The following is a 22,699-nucleotide window of genomic DNA, read 5'->3' as shown; positions in this document are numbered from 1 at the left end:
TTTCGAGAAGAGCTAACACCTATCCTACTGAAACTCTTCCAGAAAATTGCAGAGGAAGATAAACTTCCAAACTCATTCTATGAGGCCACCATCACTCTAATACCAAAACCTAACACAGATGCCACAAAAAAGAAAACTGCAGGCCAATATCACTGATGAATATAGATGCAAAAATCCTCAACAGAATTCTAGCAATCAGAATCCAGCAACACATTAAAAAGATCATACACCATGACCAAGTGGGCTTTATCCCAGGGGTGCAAGGATTCTTCAATATCTGCAAATCAATCAGTGTAATTCACCACATTAACAAATTGGAAAATAAAAGCCATATGATTATCTCAATAGATGCAGAGAAGGCCTTTGACAAAATTCAACATCCATTTATGATAAAACTCTCCAGAAAGCCAGAATAGAAGGAACATACCTCAACATAATAAAAGCTATATATGACAAACCCACCGCAAACATTATCCTCAATGGTGAAAAATTGAAAGCATTTCCCCTAAAGTCAGGAACAAGACAAGGGTGCCCACTTTCACTGCTACTATTCAACATAGTTTTGGAAGTTTTGGCCACAGCAATCAGAGCAGAAAAAGAAATAAAAGGAATCCAAATTGGAAAAGAAGAAGTAAAACTCTCACTGTTTGCACATGACATGATCCTCTACATAGAAAACCCTCAAGACTCCACCAGAAAATTACTAGAGCTAATCAATGAATATAGTAAAGTTGCAGGATATAAAATCAACACACAGAAATCCCTTGCATTCCTATACACTAATAGTGAGAAAGTAGACAAAGAAGTTAAGGAAACAATTTCATTCACCATTGCAACAAAAAGAATAAAATACTTAGGAATATATCTAGCTAAAGAAACTAAAGACCTATATATAGAAAACTATAAAATAGTGATGAAAGAAATCAAAGAGGACACTAATAGATGGAGAAATATACCATGTTCATGGATCGGAAGAATCAATATAGTGAAAATGAGTAGACTACCCAAAGCAATCTGCTTTTTCTTTTTAAATATTGTATTTTTGAGAATCTAACCTCTATTCAAGATTTTTAATTTTTAATTATTGGTATTTGTTATCAACTTTGTACCTTTAAGAACCCAATTTACAGGACCCATTTTTACTGGCCTGATTGCTCTCTCCCCCTTTTGACTCGTCTTTTTCTCCAAAAGGTCCCCTCTATCTCCCTCTTTCCCCTTTTCTTCTCTACCCAAATCGGTGAATCTCTTTCTGTTCTGAGCTGTGGAGAACACTTAGGGAACTGATTATTGGCTGGATCTGCCTCTCTCCTTTTGATTCCCACTTTTATTCTCCTGGTCATCTCTGTCTCCTTCCTCCCTCTTCTCTTCCATGTGCAACTCCATGAACATCTCTGAGGGGTCCAGACTGTGGAGAGCACATAGGGAAGTGATTACTGGCTAGCTTGCTCTCTCCCCTTTTGATTCCTCTTCTTCTCCTCCTAGTCACTTCTATCTCCCTCCTCCCTCTTCTCTTCTACATGTAACTCTGTGTACCTCTCTGAGTGTTGCTCACTGTGGAGAAACTTTTCACCATTAACCTCGATGTTTTATCATTGGTGCTGTATTGAAGGTGAAGTCTTGAGACTACTGTAAGAATAAGACTGAAAACCAGAGGCAAGAGGCTTAAGGCCAAATCCTGAGAACATCAGAGAATTTCTGAATCCAGGGAACATTAATCGATAGGAGCTCATCAAATGCTTCCATACCTACACTGAAATCAAGCATCACCCAAGGGCCAACAAGCTTCAGAGCAAGATATACCACACAAATTCTCCAGCAACATAACTCTGAGCCTCAATATACAGGCTGACCAAAGTCACACCAAACCCACTGATATCTCAAAACTTATTACTGGACACTTCATTGCACTCCAGAAAGAAGAAATCCAGCTCCACCCACCAGAACAACAACACAAGTTTCCCTAACCAGGAAACCTTGACAAGCCACCCATCCAACCGCACCCACAGTGAGGAACCTCCACAATAAAGAGGAACCACCAAATGCCAGGATACAGAAACACTACCCCAAACAGAGTAATCTAAACAAAATGAAAAGGCAGAAAAATACCCAGAAGGTAAAGGAACAGAATATCCACCAAACCAAACAAAAGAGAAACAGATAGGGAATCAACCTGATAAAAAGAATTCCAAATAATGATAGTGAAATGATCCAAAATCTTGAAAACAAATTGGAGTTACAGATAAATAGCCTAGAGACAAGGATCAAGAAGATGCAAGAAAGGTTTAACAAGGACCTAATTAGAAGAAATAGAAAAAGAGTCAATATATACTGAAAAATGCAATAAATGAGATTAAAAAAAAACACCCTGAAGGGAACTAAAAGTAGAATAAGGGAGGCAGAAGATAGGATAAGTAAGGTAATAGACAGAATGGTAGAAATAAATGAAACAGAGAGGAAAAAGGAAACACGAATGAAAAGAAATGAGTATGACCTCAGAGACCTCTGGGACAATGTTAAACATGTCAACATTCAAATCATAGGAGTCCCAGAAGAAGAAGACAAAAAGAAAGACCATGAGAAAATACTTGAGGAGATAATAGTTGAAAACTTCCCTAAAATGGGGGAGGGAAATAATCACCCAAGTCCAAGAAACACAGAGAGTCCAAAACAGGATAAACCCAAGACAAAACAACCCAAGACACATATTAATCAAGTTAACAAAGATCAAACATAAAGAACAAATATTAAAAGCAGCAAGGGAAAAACAACAAACAACACACAAGGGGAATCCCATAAGGATAACAGCTGATCTTTCAATAGAAACTCTTCAGGCCAGGAGGGAATGGCAGGACATACTTAAAGTGATGAAAGAAAATAACCTACAGCCCAGATTACTGTACCCAGCAAGGATCTCATTCAAATATGAAGGAGAACTCAAAAGCTTTATAGACAAGCAAAAGCTGAGAGAATTCAGCACCACCAAACCAGCTCTCCAACGAACGCTAAAGGATCTCCTCAAGACAGGAAACACAGAAAGGGTGTATAAACTCCAACCCAAAACAATAAAGTAAATGGCAACGGGATCATACTTATCAATAATTACCTTAAATGTAAATGGCTTGAATGCCCAAACAAAAGACAAAGACTGATCGAATGGATACAAAACCGAGACCCCTATATATGTTGTCTACAAGAGACCCACCTCGAAACAAGGGACACATACTGACTGAAAGTGAAGGGCTGGAAAAAGATATTCCATGCAAATAAAAACCCAAAGAAAGCAGGAGTAGCAATACTCATATCAGATAAAATAGACTTTAAAGTAAAGGCTGTGAAAAGAGACAAAGAAGGCCAATACATAATGATCAAAGGATCAATCCAAGAAGAAGATATAACTATCATAACTATATATGCACTCAACATAGGAGCACCACAATATGTAAGACAAATGCTAACAAGTATGAAAGGGGAAATTAACAGTAACACATTAATAGTGGGAGACTTTAATACCCCACTCACACCTATGGATAGATCAACTAAACAGAAAATTAACAAGGAAACACAAACTTTAAATGACACAATAGACCAGTTAGACCTAATTGATATCTATAGGACATTTCACCTTTTTCTCAAGTGCTCACGGAACTTTCTCCAGGATAGATCACATTCTTGGCCATAAATCTAGCCTTGGTAAGTTCAAAAAAATTGAAATCATTCTAAGCATCTTTTCTGACCACAATGCAGTAAGATTAGATCTCAATTATAGGAGAAAAACTATTAAAAAGTCCAGCACATGGAGGCTGAACAACAAGCTGCTGAATAACCAACAAATCAGAGAAGAAATCAAAAAAGAAATCAAAATTTGCATAGAAATGAATTAAAAAGTAAAACACAACAACCACAAACCTATGGAACACTATAAAAGCAGTGCTAAAGGGAATGTTCATAGCAATACAGGCTTACCTCCACAACCAAGAAAAAAGTCAAATAAATAACCTAACTCTACACCTAAAGCAACATGAAAATGAAGAAATTATGAATCCCAGGGTTAGTAGAAGGAAAGAAATCTTAAAAATTAGGGGAGAAACAAATGCAAAAGAAACAAAAGAGACTATAGCTAAAATCAACGAAACCAAAAGCTGGTTCTTTGAGAAGATAAATAAAATTGACAAACCATTAACCAGACTCATCAAGAAAGAGAGAAAAATAATCATCAAATGGAGAGAAATCAAATCAACAAAATTAGAAATGAAAATGGAAAGATGAAAGCAGACAACACAGAAATGCAAAGGATCATAAGAGACTATTATCAGCAACTATATGTAAATAAAGTGGACAACTTGGAAAATATGGACAAATTCTTAGAGAAGTACAACTTTCTAAAATTATACCAGGAAGAAATAGAAAATCTTAACAGACCCATCACAGGCATGGATATTGAAACTGTAATCAGAAATCTTCCAGCAAACAAAAGGCCAAGTCCAGATGGCTTCACAGCTGAATTCTACCAAAAATTTGGAGAACTAATACCTATCTTACTCAACATCTTCCAGAAAATTGCAGAGGAAGGTAAACTTCCAAACTCATTCTATGAGCCCACCATCACCCTAATACCAAAACCTGACAAAGATGCCACAAAAAAAAAAAAAAAAGAAAACTACAGGCCAATATCACAGATGAACATAGATGCAAAAATCCTTAACAAAATGCTAGCAAACAGAATTCAACAACATATTAAAAGAGCATACATCATGGCCAAGTGGACTTTATCCCAGGGATGCAAGGATTCTTCAATATCTGGAAATCAATCAATGTAATACACCAGATTAACAACTTGAAAAATAGAAACATTATGATTATCTCAATAGATGCAGAGAAAAACCTTTGACAAAATTTAACATCCGTTTACAATAAAAAAAATCTCCAGAAAGCAGGTATAGAAGGAACATACCTCAACATAATAAAAGCTATATATGACAAATCCACAGCAAACATTATCCTCAATGGTGAAAAATTGAAAGCATTTCCCCTAAAGTCAGGAACAAGACAAGGGTACCCACTTTCACCACTACTATTCAACATAGTTTTGGAAGTTTTGGCCACAGCAATCAGAGCAGAAAAAGAAATAAAGGAATCCAGTATGGAAAAGAAGAAGTAAAACTCTGACTGTATGAAGATGAAATGATCCTCTACATAGAAAACCCTACAGACTCCACCAGAAAATGACTACAGCTAATCTATGAATATTGTAAAGTTGCAAAATATAAAATTAACACGTAGAAATCCCTTGCATTCCTATACATTAACAATGAGAAAACAGAAAGAGAAATTAAGGAAACAATTCCATTCACCATTGCAACAAAAAGAATAAAATACTTAGGAATATATCTACCTAAAGAAACCAAAGACCTATATATAGAAAACTATAAAACACTGGTGAAGAAAATCAAAGAGGACACAATTAGATGGAGAAATATACCGTGTTCATGGATCAGAAGAATCAATATAGTGAAAACGAGTATACTACCCAAAGGAATCTATAGATTCAATGCAATCCCTATCAAACTACCAACAGTATTTTTCAGAGAACTAAAACAAATAATTTCACAATTTGTATGAAAATACAAAAAAAAACCTCGAATAGCCAAAGTAATCTTGAGAAAGAAGAATGGAACTGGAGGAATCAACCTGTCTGAATTCAGGCTCTACTACAAAGCCACAATCATCAAAACAGTGTGGTACTGGCACAAAGACAGAAATATAGATATCACCATAATCCAAGTCTATGCCCCAACCAGTAATGCTTAAGAAGCTGAAGTTGAACGGTTCTATGAAGAGATGTCCTTTTCATTATAGGGGACTGGAATGCAAAAGTAGGAAGTCAAGAAACACCTGGAGTAACAGGCAAATTTGGCCTTGGAATGCGGAATGAAGCAGGGTAAAGACTAAAAGAGTTTTGTGAAGAAAATGCACTGGTAATAGCAAACACCCTCTTCCAACAACACAAGAGAAGACTCTACACATGGACATCACCAGATGGTCAACACCGAAATCAGATTGATTATATTCTTTGCAGCCAAAGATGGAGAAGCTCTATATAGTCAACAAAAAAAGACCAGGAGCTGACTGTGGCTCAGATCATGAACTCCTTATTAATAAATTCAGACTCAAATTGAAGAAAATAGGGTAAACCAGTAGACCATTCAGGTATGACTTAAATCAAATCCCTTATGATTATACAGTGGAAGTGAGAAATAGATTTAAGGGCCTAGATCTGATAGATAGAATGCCTGATGAACTATGGAATGAGGTTCGTGACATTGTACAGGAGACAGGGATCAAGACCATCCCCATGGAAAAGAAATGCAAAAAGGCAAGACGGCTGTCTGGGGAGGCCTTACAATTGCTGTGAAAAGAATAGAGGCGAAAAGCAAAGGAGAAAAGGAAAGATATAAGCATCTGAATTCAGAGTTCCAAAGAATAGCAAGAAGAGATAAGAAAGCCTTCTTCAGCGATCAATGCAAAGAAATAGAGGAAAAGAACAATGGGAAAGACTAGAGATCTCTTCAAGAAAATTAGAGATACCAAGGGAACATTTCATGCAAAGAAGGGCTCGATAAAGGACAGAAATGGTCTGGACCTAACAGAAGCAGAAGATATTAAGAATAGGCGGCAAGAATTCACAGAAGAACTGTACAAAAAAGATCTTCACGACCCGTATATTCACGATGGTGTGATCACTCATCTAGAGCCAGACATCCTGGAATGTGAAGTCAAGTGGGCCTTAGGAAGCATCACTACAAACAAAGCTAGTGGAGGTGATGGAATTCCAGTTGAGCTGTTTCAAATCCTGAAAGATGATGCTGTGAAAGTGCTGCACTCAATATGCCAGCAAATTTGGAAAACTCAGCAGTGGCCACAGGACTGGAAAAGGTCAGTTTTCATTCCAATCCCAAAGAAAGGCAATGCCAAAGAATGCTCAAACTACTGCACAATTGCACTCATCTCACATGCTAGTAATGTTCAAAATTCTCCAAGCCAGGCTTCAGCAATACGTGAACCATGAACTTTCAGATGTTCAAGCTGGTTTTAGAAAAGGCAGAGGAACCACAGATCAAATTGCCAACATCCGCCGGATCATTGAAAAAGCAAGAGAGTTCCAGAAAAACATCTATTTCTGCTTTATGCCAAAGCCTTTGACTGTGTGGATCACAATAAACTGTGGAAAATTCTGAGAGAGATGGGAATACCAGACCACCTGACCTGCCTCTTGAGAAATCTGTATGCAGGTCAGGAAGCAACAGTTAGAACTGGACATGGAACAACAGACTGGTTTCAAATAGGAAAAGGAGTACGTCAAGGCTGTATATTGTCACCCTGCTTATTTAACTTCTATGCAGAGTACATCATGAGAAACGCTGGACTGGAAGAAACACAAGCTCGAATCAAGATTGCCGGGAGAAATATTAATAACCTCAGATATGCAGATGACACCACCCTTATGGCAGAAAGTGAAGAGGAGCTAAAAAGCCTCTTGATTAAATTGAAAGGAGAGTGAAACAGTTGGCTTAAAGCTCAACATTCAGAAAATGAAGATCATGGCATCTGGTCCCATCACTACATGGGAAATAGATGGGGAAACAGTGGAAACAGTGTCAGATTTTATTTTGGGGGGTCTCCAAAATCACTGCAGATGGTGACTGCAGCCATGAAATTAAAAGACGCTTATTCCTTTGAAGAAAATTATGACCAATCTTGACAGCGTATTCAAAAGCAGAGACATTACTTTGCCGACTAAGGTCCGTCTAGTCAAGGCTATGGTTTTTCCTGTGGTCATGTATGGATGTGAGAGTTGGACTGTGAAGAAGGCTGAGAGCCGAAGAATGGATGCTTTTGAACTGTGATGTTGGAGAAGACTCTTGAGAGGCCCTTGGACTGCAAGGAGATCCAACCCATCCATTCTGAAGGAGATTGGCCCTGGGATTTCTTTGGAAGGAAGGATGATAAAGCTGAAACTCCAGTACTTTGGCCACCTCATGCAAAGAGTTGACTCATTGGAAAAGTCTCTAATGCTGGGAGGGATTGGGGGCAAGAGGAGAAGGGGACGACAGAGGACAAGATGGCTGGATGGCATCACTCACTTGATGGACGTGAGTCTGAGTGAACTCTGGGAGTTGGTGAATGACAGGGAGGCCTGCCTGGGTTGCAAAGAGTCAGACACGACTGAGCGACTGAACTGAACTGGAACAAAAATAGAAAGCCCAGAGATAAATCCATGCACCTATGGACATCTTATCTTTGACAAAGGAAGCAAGAATATACAATGGAGAAAAGACAATCTCTTTTACAAGTGATACTGGGAAAACTGGTCAACCACTTGTAAAAGAATGAAACTAGAATACTTTCTAACATCTTACATTAAAATAAACTCAAAAGGATTAAAGAGCTAAATGTAAGACCAGAAATTGTAAAACTCCTAGAGGAAAACATAGGCAAACACTCTCCGACATAAATCATAGCAGGATCCTCTATGACCTACCTCCCAGAATATTTGAAATATAGGCAAAAATAAATAAATGGGACCTAATTAATATTAAAAGCTTGTGCACAACAAAGGAAACTATAAGCAAGGTGAAAAGACAGACTTCAGAATGGGAGAAAATAAAGCAAATGAAGTAACTGGCAAAGAATTAATCTCAAAAATATACAAGCAACTCATGCAGCTCAATTCCAGAAAAATAAACAACCCAATCAAAAAGTGGGCCAAAGAACTAAACAAACATTTCTCCATGGAAGACATAGAGATGGCTAACAAACACATGAAAAGGTGCTCAACATCACTTTTATCAGAGAAAGGCAAGTCAAAATCACAATGAAGAACGATTTCACGCCAGTCAGAATGGCTGCTATCCAAAAGTCTACAAACAATAAATGACGGAAAGGGTGTGGAGAAAAGGGAACCCTTTTACACTGTTGGTGGGAATGCAAACTAGTACAGCCACTATGGAGAACAGTGTGGAGATTCCTTAAAAAACTGGAAATAGAACTGTTATACAACCCTGTAATCCCATTGCTGGGCATACACACTGAGGAAACCAGAGTCAAAAGAGACACGTGTACCCCAATATTCATCGCAGCACTGTTTATAAGAGCCAGGATATGGAAGCAACCTAGATGTCCATCAGTAGATGAATGGATTAGAAAGCTGTGGTATATATACACAATGGAATATTACTCAGCCATTAAAAAGAATATACTTGAATCAGTTCTAATGAGGTGGGTGAAACTGGAGCCTATTATACAGAGTGAAGTAAGCCAGAAAGAAAAACAAAAATACAGTATACTAATGCATATATGTGGAATTTAGAAAGAAAGTAATGATAACCCTGTATGTGAGACAGCAAAAGAGACACAGATGTATTGAACAGTCTTTTGGACTCTGTGGGAGAGGATGACAGAGGGATGATATGGGTAATGGCATTGAAATATGTAAAATATGATATGTGAAACAAATCGCCAGTCCAGGTTTGATGCATAATACAGGGTGCTCGGGTCTGGTGTACTGGGATGACCCAGAGGGATGGTATGGGGAGGGAGGTGGGAGGGGGGTTCAGGATGGGGAACACATGTACATTCATGGCAGATTCACGTCAATATATGGCAAAACCAATACAATATTGTAAAGTAAAATAAATTAATTAATTAATGAAAAAATAAAATTAAAAAGGAAACATACAGAAAGCATGAAAAAAGTAGAAAAATCATTTTATAACAATTCTCCTTAGGGTCACTGACTTAAGCAACATTTACCTATTAATGCTAAAACTGTAGGGTGAATGATAAGCATGAAATTTATTAAGTTCTAGTACTTTGCCATAGATTTTTATTAATTAAGTTTAAAAAAAGGTCAGAACATAGGCCATGGAAAAACCTGACAGATACTATTTTATTATGTGAACAACAGTGCATAACCAATAACGAGGTAAGTGACATGATGTGGCCTCCCTCTTCCCAACAAATTTCAGTGGGATATGCAAAGCACCTATGTAGTTCTCTTGCCCAGTCATAACTGGAATCTAATTTCTAGAGAACCAGCTTGAAGAATATTTTACATGAGTATTGGCCTGGACACTTCACAAAGTGAAATGTACTGAAAGAAAACAAAGAGGGCAAAGAGAACTCATATTGGAAGACTAAAAAGTGAAGATAGCCAGATTTCATGCTTGTTCTTTGGCTGGATATTGAATTAAAAAGGGAAAAAAGACCATAAAGGATATTCCAGTAAAGGCAGGAAAAATTGAAATACAGGCTGGGGGGACCTCCCTGGTGGTCCAATGGTTAAGACTCATGCTTCCACCGCCTTAACATCTAAAGTTATTAATAATTTTAGTCTGTGTAAATGCCCACATTTTACTTAAAAGGGAGGTGTTATATCACTCCAAATATCCACTAGGAGAAGGATGAACTTTTTGTGGAAGAATATAAACATCATCTGAAACTCAGCATTTTCTCATTTATAACAATTGATACTCAACAAAAAGTTATTTGGGTACTTCAAAAGCACAGCTATGTGACCACAAGTAGAAGAGGGGAAAACTTATAAAATATGCCCACCATAGGGAATATTTCTCATCTCACTTTATAAGGACAACATTATGTTAATATCAGAAATCTGACAAGAAAATTTTGAGGAAGAAATATAGTAGACCAAAATTCTTTACTCTAAACAGAGAAGTTCTGAACAAAATGTGGCAAACCAAATTCAGCTGTGTGTATACTTATAATACGTATATTTAGTGGGAAATTAAGGCCATACAATCATAACAATAGTTGCAGAAATCAATATGAAAAAATTGTATAGTAATTATAACCTATAAATCATAAAAAACAGAGGGTAAATTTTCCTAATCTAATTTTTTAAATCTACCAAAATGTACATAAAACATGCTCAATAGTGAGAGGTTAACCTCCACTCTCCTATAGATCAGAAATAAAACAAAGATGAAACATGGATATTAACCCAGATTACAGGGCAATGTATATAGAAATTGCAATTAATTTAGAGAAAGATTATTAGTAATGATTTTAAAATTAGCAAGTTTCCTACCATTAAAATCACCAAATGATAAAAGCTGATTATATTCCCATATTCCAGATAAAAGAAATAGAAAAGACTAAAAAGTTTATAAAAGCAAGAATGATATTAAGCATCTAGGGGGGAAACAAAACAAAAGATTTGCAAGCCAATCAGTACACTGAAAATTTTTGAGAGAACTATAAACCCCCCCAAACTGGAAGTATATACCATATTTATTAACACAAAGATAAAATGAGTCATGATGTTAAACCTTTCTAAATAGATCTAATGTAACACTGATAAAAATCCCAGCAGAGAGCTTTGATAAATTGACAAACTAGTACTAACATTGTTTGGAAAAGTAAACATCTAAGATCAGAAAAACAATATTAACGAAGCAGAACAAATTTGGAAGACTTACACTGCTACCTGTCAAAATCTGTTATAAAGCTTTCTAGACTAACCTGGAAACAATACACAAACTATTGAATTGCCTCACATATGATTTTAGTGCTTCTCTCATCTGTGTTCATTAAGGATTGCACCCATACCATGAAATGGGAATGTCAAGACCACTGAAGTCACTGTAAGAGAACCCAATCTAACCTTGGGGATGATGTAGTTTCTGAATTCAATGTCATGGGTCACCATATGGGGAAGACTGGAAGGGACCAGGTCAATGTATCTCTGGATCTCATGGACCACGGCATCCGTGTAGGGCATGTGGCTTCTGTCCTGCATGCAGGGGCTCCGGTGTCTTCCAATCACATGGTCAATCTCTTCCTGGACCTTAGCTGATAAGAGATAGTATGACTAATGCAAAAAAGAAAAACGCATATCACATTTGCATACCAATTCAGGGATCAGTTCAGTTCAGTCACTCAGTCATGTCCGACTCTTTGCGATCCCACGGACCTCAGTACACCAGGCTCCCCTGGAGCTTGCTTAAACTCATGTCCATTGAGTCGGTGATGCCATCCAACCATCTCATCCTTTGTCGTCTCCTTCTCCTCCCACCTTCAAACTTGCCCAGCATCAGGGTCTTTTCCAGTGAGTCAATTCTTCACATCAGGTGGCCAAAGTATTGAAGTTTCAGCTTCAGCATCAGTCCTTCCAATGAATATTTAGGACTGAATTCAGGGATACACGAGGCATTATGAAGGTATTCCAACATCATTATAAACATCAGTTAGGACTCCCCTGGTGGATAAGAATCTGCCTGCCAGTGCAGGGAGCACATGTTCAATCTCTGGTCTGGGAAGATTCCATATACTGTGGGGCAACTGAGCCCATGCCTTGCAATTACTGAGCCTACGTGTTGTAACTACTGAAGCCTGCGTGCCCTAGAGCCTGTGCTCCACAAGAGAAGCCATCACAAGGAGAAGCCTGAATGCAGCAACTAGAAAGCAGCCCCAGTCGCTAAAACTAGAGAAAGCCCACATGCAACAACAAAGACCCAGCACAGCCAAAACTAAATGAATAAATAAACAAAAATTAAAACAAAAGTCAGTTACATGCCCAGAACTACACCCAGACATAGAGAGAAAATGACCGTAATATAGATGTATGTACGTTTCCTACAAACTGCGCTTAAGATACATCTATACATATCGCTATATTAACATACATGATAAAACAAATGATGAACTGTTTCAAAATATAAACAAAACATAACCTCAAGAATTATAGTCCTTGCTGAAAGAAAAATAGGAATCAGATGTTAATTTTTAACAAAATAATATAGAGGTAGAAAAGTTAAATTATACATCTTTTTGTGTATTTGTACAATTTGCAATGATACTCTTTTCATCTTCCAATTTCCATAAGCTACCACACTGAGTATTCTAGCAGTTTCTTCTGAAATTGATGCTATATTTCTAAATAATAATTCACTATTTCTATTTTTAACATACCTATTTCTAGACAATATTGTCCTGTGGGAGATGAGAATTTATTAGTATAGCTCCATCTCCACTTCATACAGAACACACATAACACACATAATTCCTGTTACTCCATTTCCCCCAATATATTTAGATCACAACTTTTGGCTGTTAAAATTTCATTTTATCATCATTCTGGCTACATAAACAAAGCTTCCTGATCAGACAACTATGATTATGTTTCATTTTTTGTATTTTCTTGGACTTAAATATGTCTCTTTATTTCATCTTATAAATTTCTGCATTTTGATCTAGAATTATTTCCAAATACTGAGATAAATATTCCAAACTCCAAATAATTGTTTTCCTTTTATAAGGAAATCTCAGATCATCAATCACTTCTCTTTTGTTTGGTGTCTCCCTTCATAGCTGCTTTATCTATCTAATCCATTTCGAAGCAGGTATTTTCTATGCCTGATACCTAGCTATAGCCCTGACACTTTCATTCTCCTTCATGAGTTCTCAAGATTTCTGGAGCCATGACTTCCTGTGACATGACTTCAGGAATTTGGATGAGAAAAGGGAAAGAGTGGGTAAAAATTTTATCAGACACACTGGTCTGAAAATACCCTTTATAAAATCAATACCCAGTTTGATAGTTGCTCGTGAATTCTGATGCTGTTGTGAACTCTAATCCTTTATCTATGACCTGCTACATTTCCTGAAAGTTTTTGCAATTTTCTCTTTTATCCTGGTGTTCTAAAATTTCATGACCCTCTGTCTTGAGGTGAATGTTTTTATTTCATTCACTCTGTTAGACATATCAAGAGAATTATCTATCTACCTGGCAATATTTAGAGGTCTTTTCTCCAGAGTGTTCACTCTGTTGAGTTTTTCTCTTGCTGCTGAATTTCAGGAAGCAGGATGCAGAACGGAGCTGAGTCTGAATTCAAGATGTGGATGCTTCCCTAAATTTTCTTCCATGCTGTGACCTCACTGTTTCCTCCTGTCTCTGCCCAGTGTCCTGGGCGTAGGGCCTCTTAGATTCCACTTCTCTAGAGAGATCCACTTCTCTCATCCTTACTGGGGGAACACAGTGATCTGATAAAGTGAAAGTGTTAGTGTCTCAGTCATGTCCAACTGTTTGTGATCCCATGGACTGTAGCCTTCCAGGTTCCTCTGTCCATGGAATTCTCCAGGGAAGAATACTGGAGTGGATTACCTTTCCCTTCTCCAGGGGATCTTTCTGATCAAGGGATCGAACCTGGGTCTCCTTCACTGCAGTCAGATTCTTTACCTTCTGAGCCACTAAGGAGTTGTCAAAGAGTTGTGGCTAGGTGAGCTACTTTTATCAGCCTTTGTCTCCCCCTCTTCTGTTTGTCACCTGCTACTTCTAAATGCGGAAACTTACAGGCTGGTAGGGATATAAACAACTTTTCCTAATTATGTATCTTCCTTTTCTGATATTTAGGGCACAACTTAATCTTCTCTGTGCTGTGCTTAGTCGCACAATTGTGTCTGACTCTCTGCAACCCCATGGACTGTAGCCCTCCAGGCTCCTCTGTCAATGGGGATTCTCCAGGCAAGAATACTATAGTGGGTTGCCATGCCTTCCTCCATGGGATCTTCCCAACGCAGGGATCAAACTCAGGCCACATTGGAGATGGATTCTTTATCATCTGAGCTACCAGGAAAGTCCAAGAATACTGGACTGGGCAGCCTATCCCTTCTCCAGGGGAACCTTCCTGACCCGAAAAACAAACCTGGGTCTCCTGCATTGCAGGTGGGTTCTTTACCAACTGAGCTAGCAGAGAAGTATCTTCCTTTTCTAATATTTAGGATACAACTTCATCTTCTCTACTGACTTTATTATCACCCCTCAATATGTTCTCTGTGTTTTAGAAATTTGTTAAAGATCTATCTGTTGCTGTTTCCTGGCTTCTTCTTGTCCAACTTTAGAAGACTGATTCTCATCTGTAATAGTTCATAGTCATTGTAGAGACATCCTGACACATGACAGGAGATTGTTTCTAAATTGCTATGAATAATCATAACTCTTTACATGTAAATGTCTTATATAATGTTCTTTGTAAAAGATAAAACTATAGATCACCAAAGTTCTTATTTTGGCAAGCACTGTTTCTCTAGAACCAGACTTCTGGACTAATAAAATACCTTTACAGGCACCTTAAACCTGAATAGTACAATTTCTTGTGAATCTAAATTTTTAGATCACTTCCCAGAAAGTAGACGTTATGTCTGGCCACCTCAATAAATTTCTGGGATTTCCATTTAGGCTTCAGTATCATGGACTCTATGGACGTGAGTCTGAGTGAACTCCGGGAGATGGTGATGAACAGGGAGGCCTGGCGTGCTGCGATTCATGAGGTCGCAAAGAGTCAGACACGACTGAGTGACTGAACTGAACTGAACTGAAGGAGAGTATCCAGAGAAGGAAATGGCAACCCACTCCAGTATTTTTGCCTGGAGAATCCCAGGGACAGAGAAGCCTGGTGGACTGCCATATGGGGTCACACAGAGTCGGACATGACTGAAGTGATTTAGCAGCAGCAGCAGCAGCAGCAAGGAGAGCTTCCATTTTCCCTCTAGAAAACTTTAGAACATTGCATTTTCAGAATGAGGTGGCAACAAATTGGCCTTTCCATAATAAACACATTATGCAGCCCCAGGCCAATTCGTGCTGGGAGTGCCTGCTACACATGACCTCCCATGAAATCCAGATGCTGCTTTATTGCTTTTATTTTCCACAGTGTTTCACTCCTGTCTGTCATCCTCCTGTATTATGTAAAGATGTCCCAATACCATCCCTTCATTAAAACTGAAAACATTAAGCTGCTCAAACAGAGATTTACATAATTCTCTAAGAGCAACAAGATGGAAAACACTCCCAGTCTCTTTCCAATGTCTCTTCTGCAGTCACCCTGCTCACCATGTACCATACCTGTGACCTCTGGGTGCTTCAACAGCAGGAGGAGCCCATATCTCAGAGTGGTGCTTGTCGTCTCTGTCCCAGCTCCAAACAAATCAAATACAGTGGTTGTCAAGTTTTCCAAAGTAAACTCCAATTGTTGATTTTGTTTTTCCTAGGAATGATTTGATAAAATTGTTTGACAAGCTAGTTTATCAGAATTGCCCTTAATCCAAAATAGCTCATGGTGTTTTAAAGTTAAGGCAACATACAAACTACTGGGCAGTTATAGGGAAAAAACCACTGTGTAGAAAAACAAAATACGGTAGATCAGTTGACTTAAATGTCATTTTCTCCTGCCTTATTCCTCATTTGCCTAAAAGTTCCATTCATCAGCCTTTTCTGCATTTAGATAGTGGTTCAGATAATAAAGAATCTTCCTGCAATGCAGGAGACTCAAGATTGATTCCTGGGTAGGGAAGATCCTCTGGAGAAGGCAATAGCTTCTCCATCCCCTGGATACTGGAATGGCTACCCACTCCAGTATTCTTGCCTGGAGTATTCCATGGACAGAGAGAAGCCTGGTGGGCTACAGTCCATGAAGTTGCAGAGGCAGACACAGCCGAGTGACTAACACATTCACTTTCAGGCTATGCAGCTTAATTTTTTGCCAGCAAGATATAAATAGAAGCTTACTGGTACACTTCCTCTTTCTTACTCAAAACAAGTATTTGATAGATTGAAAGTGATTTCCATACAAATGGAAATCAAAAGAAAGCTGGAGTAGCAATATTCATATTGGACAAAATAGACTTTAAAATAAAGACTGGGATTTCCCTGGTGGTCCAGTGACTAAGATTCTGCACTCCCAATGCAGGGGGCCCAGGTTTGATCCCTAGTTGGGAAACTAAATCTCACATGCTGCAACTAAGTGTTTGCATGCCACAATTAGAAGATCCTGCATGCCACAACTAACACCTGGCACAGCCAAATAAATAAAGATAAACAAATAAATTAAATAAATACTGTTATAAGAGACAAGGAAGGACATAATGATCAAGGATCAATCCAAGAAGATGTAACAATTATAAGTACATATGCACCCAACATAGGAGCACCTCAGTTTGTCAGGCAAATGCTGCTGCTGCTGCTGCTGCTGCTGCTGCTGCTAAGTCACTTCAGTCGTGTCCGTCTCTTTGCGACCCCAGAGATGGCAGCCCACCAGGCTCCCCCATCCCTGGGATTCTCCAGGCAAGAACACTGGAGTGGGTTGCCATTTCCTTCTCCAATGCATGAAAGTGAAAATGAAAGTGAAGTCGCTCAGTCGTGTCCAACTCCTAGCGACCCCATGGACTGAAGCCTACCAGGCTCCTCCATCCATGGGATTTTCCAGGCAAGAGTACTGGAGTGGGTTGCTATTGCCTTCTCCCAGGCAAATGTTAACATCCATTAAAGGGGAAATCTATACTAACAAAATAATAGTAGGCAACTTAAACTTACAGCACTAGACAGATCATCCAGACAGAAAATTAAGGAAACACAAGCCTTAAATAACCCATTAGACTAGATAAACTTACTGTCCTAGATATTAACTGGAAATTCCATTCAAAGGCAGCAGAATATACTTTTTTGTCAAGCACACATGGAACATTCTCCAGGATATCATCTTGGGTCACAAATCAAAGCTCAGTAAATTTTAGAAAATTGAAATCATATCAAGAAACTTTTCCAACCACAAGGCTATGAGATTAGATATCAATTACAGAAAAAAAAATGTATAAAATACAGGCAAATGGAGGCTGAACAATATGTTATTAAATAACCAATGGATTTAACATGACTGAGCACGCACCCACCACATTGCAACCAATGGTATTATACATGATATTATATACATAAAATCCTAAAGATGCTACCATAAAACTACTAGTGCTCATCGATGAATTTGGTAAAGTTGCAGGATACAAAATTAATACATAGAAAAGAAATCTCTTTCATTCCTATACACTAACAATGAAAGATCAGAACGAGAAATCAAGGAAACAGACTCATTTGCCATCACACCTAAAAGAATAAAGTAGCTAGGCATAAACCTACCTAATGAGGCAAAAGATCTGTACTCAGAAAGCTATAAGATCCCAATGAAAAAATCAAAGATGACATAAACAGATAGAGAGATATATCATGTTCGTGGATCAGAAGAATCAATATTGTGAAAATGACTATACTACCCAAGGCAATCTACAGATTCAATGTTCAGTTCAGTTCAGTTCAGTTCAGTCACTCAGTCGTGTCCAACTCTTTGGACCCCATGAATTGCAGCACACCAGGCCTCCCTGTCCATCACCAACTCCCAGAGTTCACTCAGGCTCACATCCATCAAGTTGGTGATGCCATCCAGCCATCTCATCCTCTGTCGTCCCCTTCTCCTCCTGCCCCCAATCCCTCCCAGCATCAGAGTCTTCCTATGAGTCAACTCTTTGTATGAGATGGCCAAAGTATTGGAGTTTCATCTTTAGCATCATTCCTTCCAAAGAACACCCAGGACTGATCTCCTTTAGAATGGACTAGTTGGATCTCTTTGCAGATTCAATGTAGTCCCTATCAAATTACCAAGGGCATTTTTCACAGAATTAAAACAAGCAAACATAAAAAGCACTTGACAAGTAAAAGTGAGCAGGCTGTTTTAAATACTGAGTAGAAGGGACTGCTAACATGCAAAAACACTGTGAACCTGTCCTTAGGCCAGTATTAATTTCATGATGCATTTGCAACCTCCAGTGGTCCAGTGCCATGTCTAATATTAAGTAATAAACACCCTCAAGGGAGACCAAACACTCTGAATGAGTATACTTTTTAGAAAAATTATCTTCTTTGACTTTACACAAGCTATAAGCTTGTCAATTCAAAACTATTCTAAAATCAGTTAGAAAGGCAGTGAACTCATAAAACAGTACTAGTATTTTGATTTCTTGAATTGGATTTGAAGATAAAGTCGTTATGTGTACATAGCCTATCATTCTTAGGCTATAGAAAATACTGCTGAAAGGAATTATATAAAACAATGTTGAAAGATTAAAGAAAACCTATATAAATAAAGGGCTTCCCAGGTGGTGCTAGTGGTAAAGAACCCACTGGCCAGTGCAGGTAGATAGAAGAGACACAGGTTTGATCCCTGAGTTGGGAAGATCTCTTGGAGGAGGACTTGGCAACCCACTCCAGTATTCTTGCCTGGAGTATCCCATGGACAGGGGAGTCTGGCACGCTGCAGTCCACAGATAGTACTGAAGTGACTTAGCATGCATACAAATAAAAAACCTTCCTTGATATAGATCAAAAGCACTCAGTATTATTATGATAGCATTACTGACTTAATGTCACGAAGAAGGCAGATAGGAAGTTTCAAAAATCCATCCCTCCACTGAAATAACAACTGGCCATGCACAAAGTGTCTGAGCAACTACTTTGGGACTCTGGAAACTAGTTAGACAGTTGCAGCTGATGTGCTTAAGTGCAGTGTCTGATAAATGTGACATCTCCCATGCTGACTAACATTCCTCATAACCCAGTTCCAAGGCAGACAGTTATGGAGAGTGTGGACTTTATTTGTGGTGTAGCCAGCGGATCTCAGAACAGGAAACTGGACCACATTCTTCTACATTGGAGGCTGGCACAGAAAGCAGCCATTGTTTCAATCTCCATGACTTTCATTGAAAACATAAAGAGAATGCTTTCTTTTCCCATTTACATTTAGGTACAGGTATTTAAGAGAATCTCTGTAAGGTCACTATCTGACTATGGAGATAACAGAACAGAGAGTCAAGTGACCACACAAGATAAGAAAATAGTCTTGGCAAAAATAATCTAGAAAAGTCACTACACAAAGGAATTAATACAGTCTTCATCAAATAACAATAACAATTGTTAGAAGAGTGTAAAATCTTATTTCCAGAGTTACCACATTACATTATATAAATCATGTAAGTATGGTCCATTAACAACTGAAAAAAAATTAACACAAACCACTGTTGAGGAAACCCAGACAATGGATTTACTAGATTAAAAACTATAAGATAGATGTCTTAGGTATGTGCAAAGATATGAAGGAAGCCATGTATGAGGAACTAAGAATATCAGAAAAGTATAAGAACAATTAGGGGATATCAATAATGAGAACAGCATTGTAATAAAGAACCAATAGAAATTCAGGAGCTAAAAGTACAATGCCATAAAAATTTAAAAACTTACCAGAAACTTTCTGGTATTGTACTTTTTACAATAAAAAGGAGTACACTGAAGTAAATCATTCACTACATCTAATCATTATAAACTGTGTAGATAAATATCCTATTTATAATGGAATATAATATAGCCATAAAAAGGAAGGGAATCCTGCCATTTATGATTGCATGGTCGGGACTTGAAGGCATTATGCTAAATGGAATAAATCAGGAAGAGAAAATAAAATATCATATTATCTCACATATACGTGGACTATGGGCTTTCCCAGTGGTGCAGTGGTAAAGAATCTGCTTACCAAAGTAGGAGACACAAGAGACCTGGGTTCGATCCTTGGGTCAGGAAGATCCCCTGGAGTAGGAAATGGCAACTTATTCAGTATTCTTGCCTGGAGAATCCCAGGGACAGAGGAGCTTTGTGGGCTACAGTCCACGGGGTCACAAAGAGTTGGATACAACTGAGTGACTGAGCATGCACACATATGTGGACTATAAAATAAAAATCTGAGCTCATAAATGCAGAGAACACATTGGTGACTGTCAGAGATGAAGAGGGGTCAAAATGAATGAATGTGGTCAAAAAGTACAAACTTCCAGTTGTAAAATATAAATAAGTCCTAGGAATATGCTATACAGCATGATAACTGTAGTTAATACTATATTGTAAATTTGCAAGTTGCTAGGAAGGTAAATCTTAAAAATTCTTATCATAAGAAAAAATGCAGTTATATGTGAAATGAATGTTAATTAGACTTATCTTGGTGATCATTTGGCAATACATGCATATATTGAATCTTTATGTTGTACATCTAAAGCTAATATGTTATATGTTTAAAATATTAATTCCTCAAATTAGAAATAAAAGTCTACATTGTCTACAAGAAAGTCACTTAAGACCCAAATACACAAATATGTTGAATGTGAAAGAAGAAAAAAGATATTGCAAGACTGAGTAGCCAAATAAAGTCTTAAGAAGGCCTGTCCTCAACAGAAGCTAGTTAACCAGAGCCTCACCTGCTGGGGTTTTATCAGACACTAACCAAACTGAGGATAGAGAAATATCCCATCCAGTTAGCTCTAGCTGTGGGAGAAGTGAAATTCCCAGCTCTGGCCCACTCTCGCTTTCCTGCCCCAGCTAAGGAGGGAAAAAAACACTGAGGAACACACATGAAGTTAAGAGTCCAGAGGCATAGGCTCACTAAAATTTTGCGATCCCTAGCAAAATCACTTCCTTGGTATAAATTGACAAGTTTATTCTAATATCCACATGGATGTTTAAGAGACCACAAAAGCCAAAACAATCTTTAGAAAGAACAATAAAGTTAAAGGACATCTCAATTTCAAAACTAACTATAAAGCTAATAATTAAGACCGCCAGATGATGTGATACTGACATAAGGACTGACAGAGATTATCAAAATAGAATTGAGATTACACAAATAAACCCCCACATTTTGAGTCAACTGATTTCTAACAAGGATGTCAAGATGATTCATGTGGGAAAAACAGTCTTTTCCACAAATGGTGCTCACAGACACCAACTTCCAACTCCGTATCTATGTCATCCATTTTACTTTACACTCAATTAAGGTTTCTCTCTTCCATCCACCTACTCTTTCCCATCACACTTCTCTGCACTGCTGAATACAGCATATACCCATCTGAAATTCCCTCCCCTGTCTTTCAATGCAAATATATTATTATATTTCCAACCACTGGACATACAGGAAGGCCAACTGCCTTAAGTCATTCTTTTCCATTCCCTCACACAGTGTGTGCAATTACCATGACCATGTTCATATTACAGCATGATATTTTGTATTTTCTCAAAATAATAGGATACAACTTAGCAAATAAACAACAACTTGTTTGTAATTGTTTACATTTCACCTGAGGTGTCATTCTGTCTCTCTTTGGGTAGATTCTTATTACACAAAGAGCAGGATCAATTTTTCTACTTATCATGCACACAATATGTATTTAAACTGCTTGACAGCATTGCTTCCCTGACCATTAAAATAACTCTGATAAATACAGAACTAGTCAATGAACCACAGAATGCACAATCGGTCAGATATTAACATTTTACCTGCTCCATTTTGATCAGGAAACAATCAATATAGTCCCGAGGGTTGTTAATATCCAGGGATGCTTTGTGTTCCATTGCTTTCTCCAACACATAACTTTTTAAACAAGCAGCATTTTTAATTACTTTGTTATGACTTCCTGGTAAATAATCAATGAGTGCAGGGAAACTATTGCAAACCTAGGAGAGAAACAATTATTTATTAAATAAAGATCACTTTAATAATACTTCTATACCATATGCCAAAACCTTGTCAGAAATGATATTATAAGTATTAATATAATATGGCCTCTGTATTGAGGGAAATTCTTACCTTACAGGTACATAATTTGCTATACTGATAGATATCTATGAGGGAGAACATTCTGACCAGGTATCAAATATGATAATCATTTCCTATAATTATATATTATATGTATAGTATAAAAGCACTGTTATAAAAATTATCTCATTTTCTTTTATCAATCTTCCCTTCTACCATGAAAT

At 37.8% G+C, this 22,699-nt stretch overlaps 1 protein-coding gene across 1 annotated transcript in view; it reads right to left on the bottom strand.

Annotated features, from left to right (window-relative positions):
* LOC128067944 (cytochrome P450 2C9-like) overlaps positions 1-22,699 on the bottom strand; it is a 47,095-nt gene that overhangs the window by 5,146 nt on the left and 19,250 nt on the right. The window contains exons 5-7 of the mRNA XM_052661078.1: positions 22,217-22,393; positions 15,923-16,064; positions 11,684-11,871 (exon numbers count right to left, since the gene is read on the bottom strand). Coding sequence (XP_052517038.1) covers positions 11,684-11,871; positions 15,923-16,064; positions 22,217-22,393 — 507 coding nt within the window. The remainder of the gene's footprint in view (positions 1-11,683; positions 11,872-15,922; positions 16,065-22,216; positions 22,394-22,699) is intronic.

Source organism: Budorcas taxicolor, chromosome 23 (genome assembly GCF_023091745.1).
Source record: "Budorcas taxicolor isolate Tak-1 chromosome 23, Takin1.1, whole genome shotgun sequence".
NCBI classification, from domain to species: domain Eukaryota; kingdom Metazoa; phylum Chordata; class Mammalia; order Artiodactyla; family Bovidae; genus Budorcas; species Budorcas taxicolor.
Note: the sequence above shows the minus strand (reverse complement) of the source record. Positions and strands in the feature narration are given on the sequence as shown.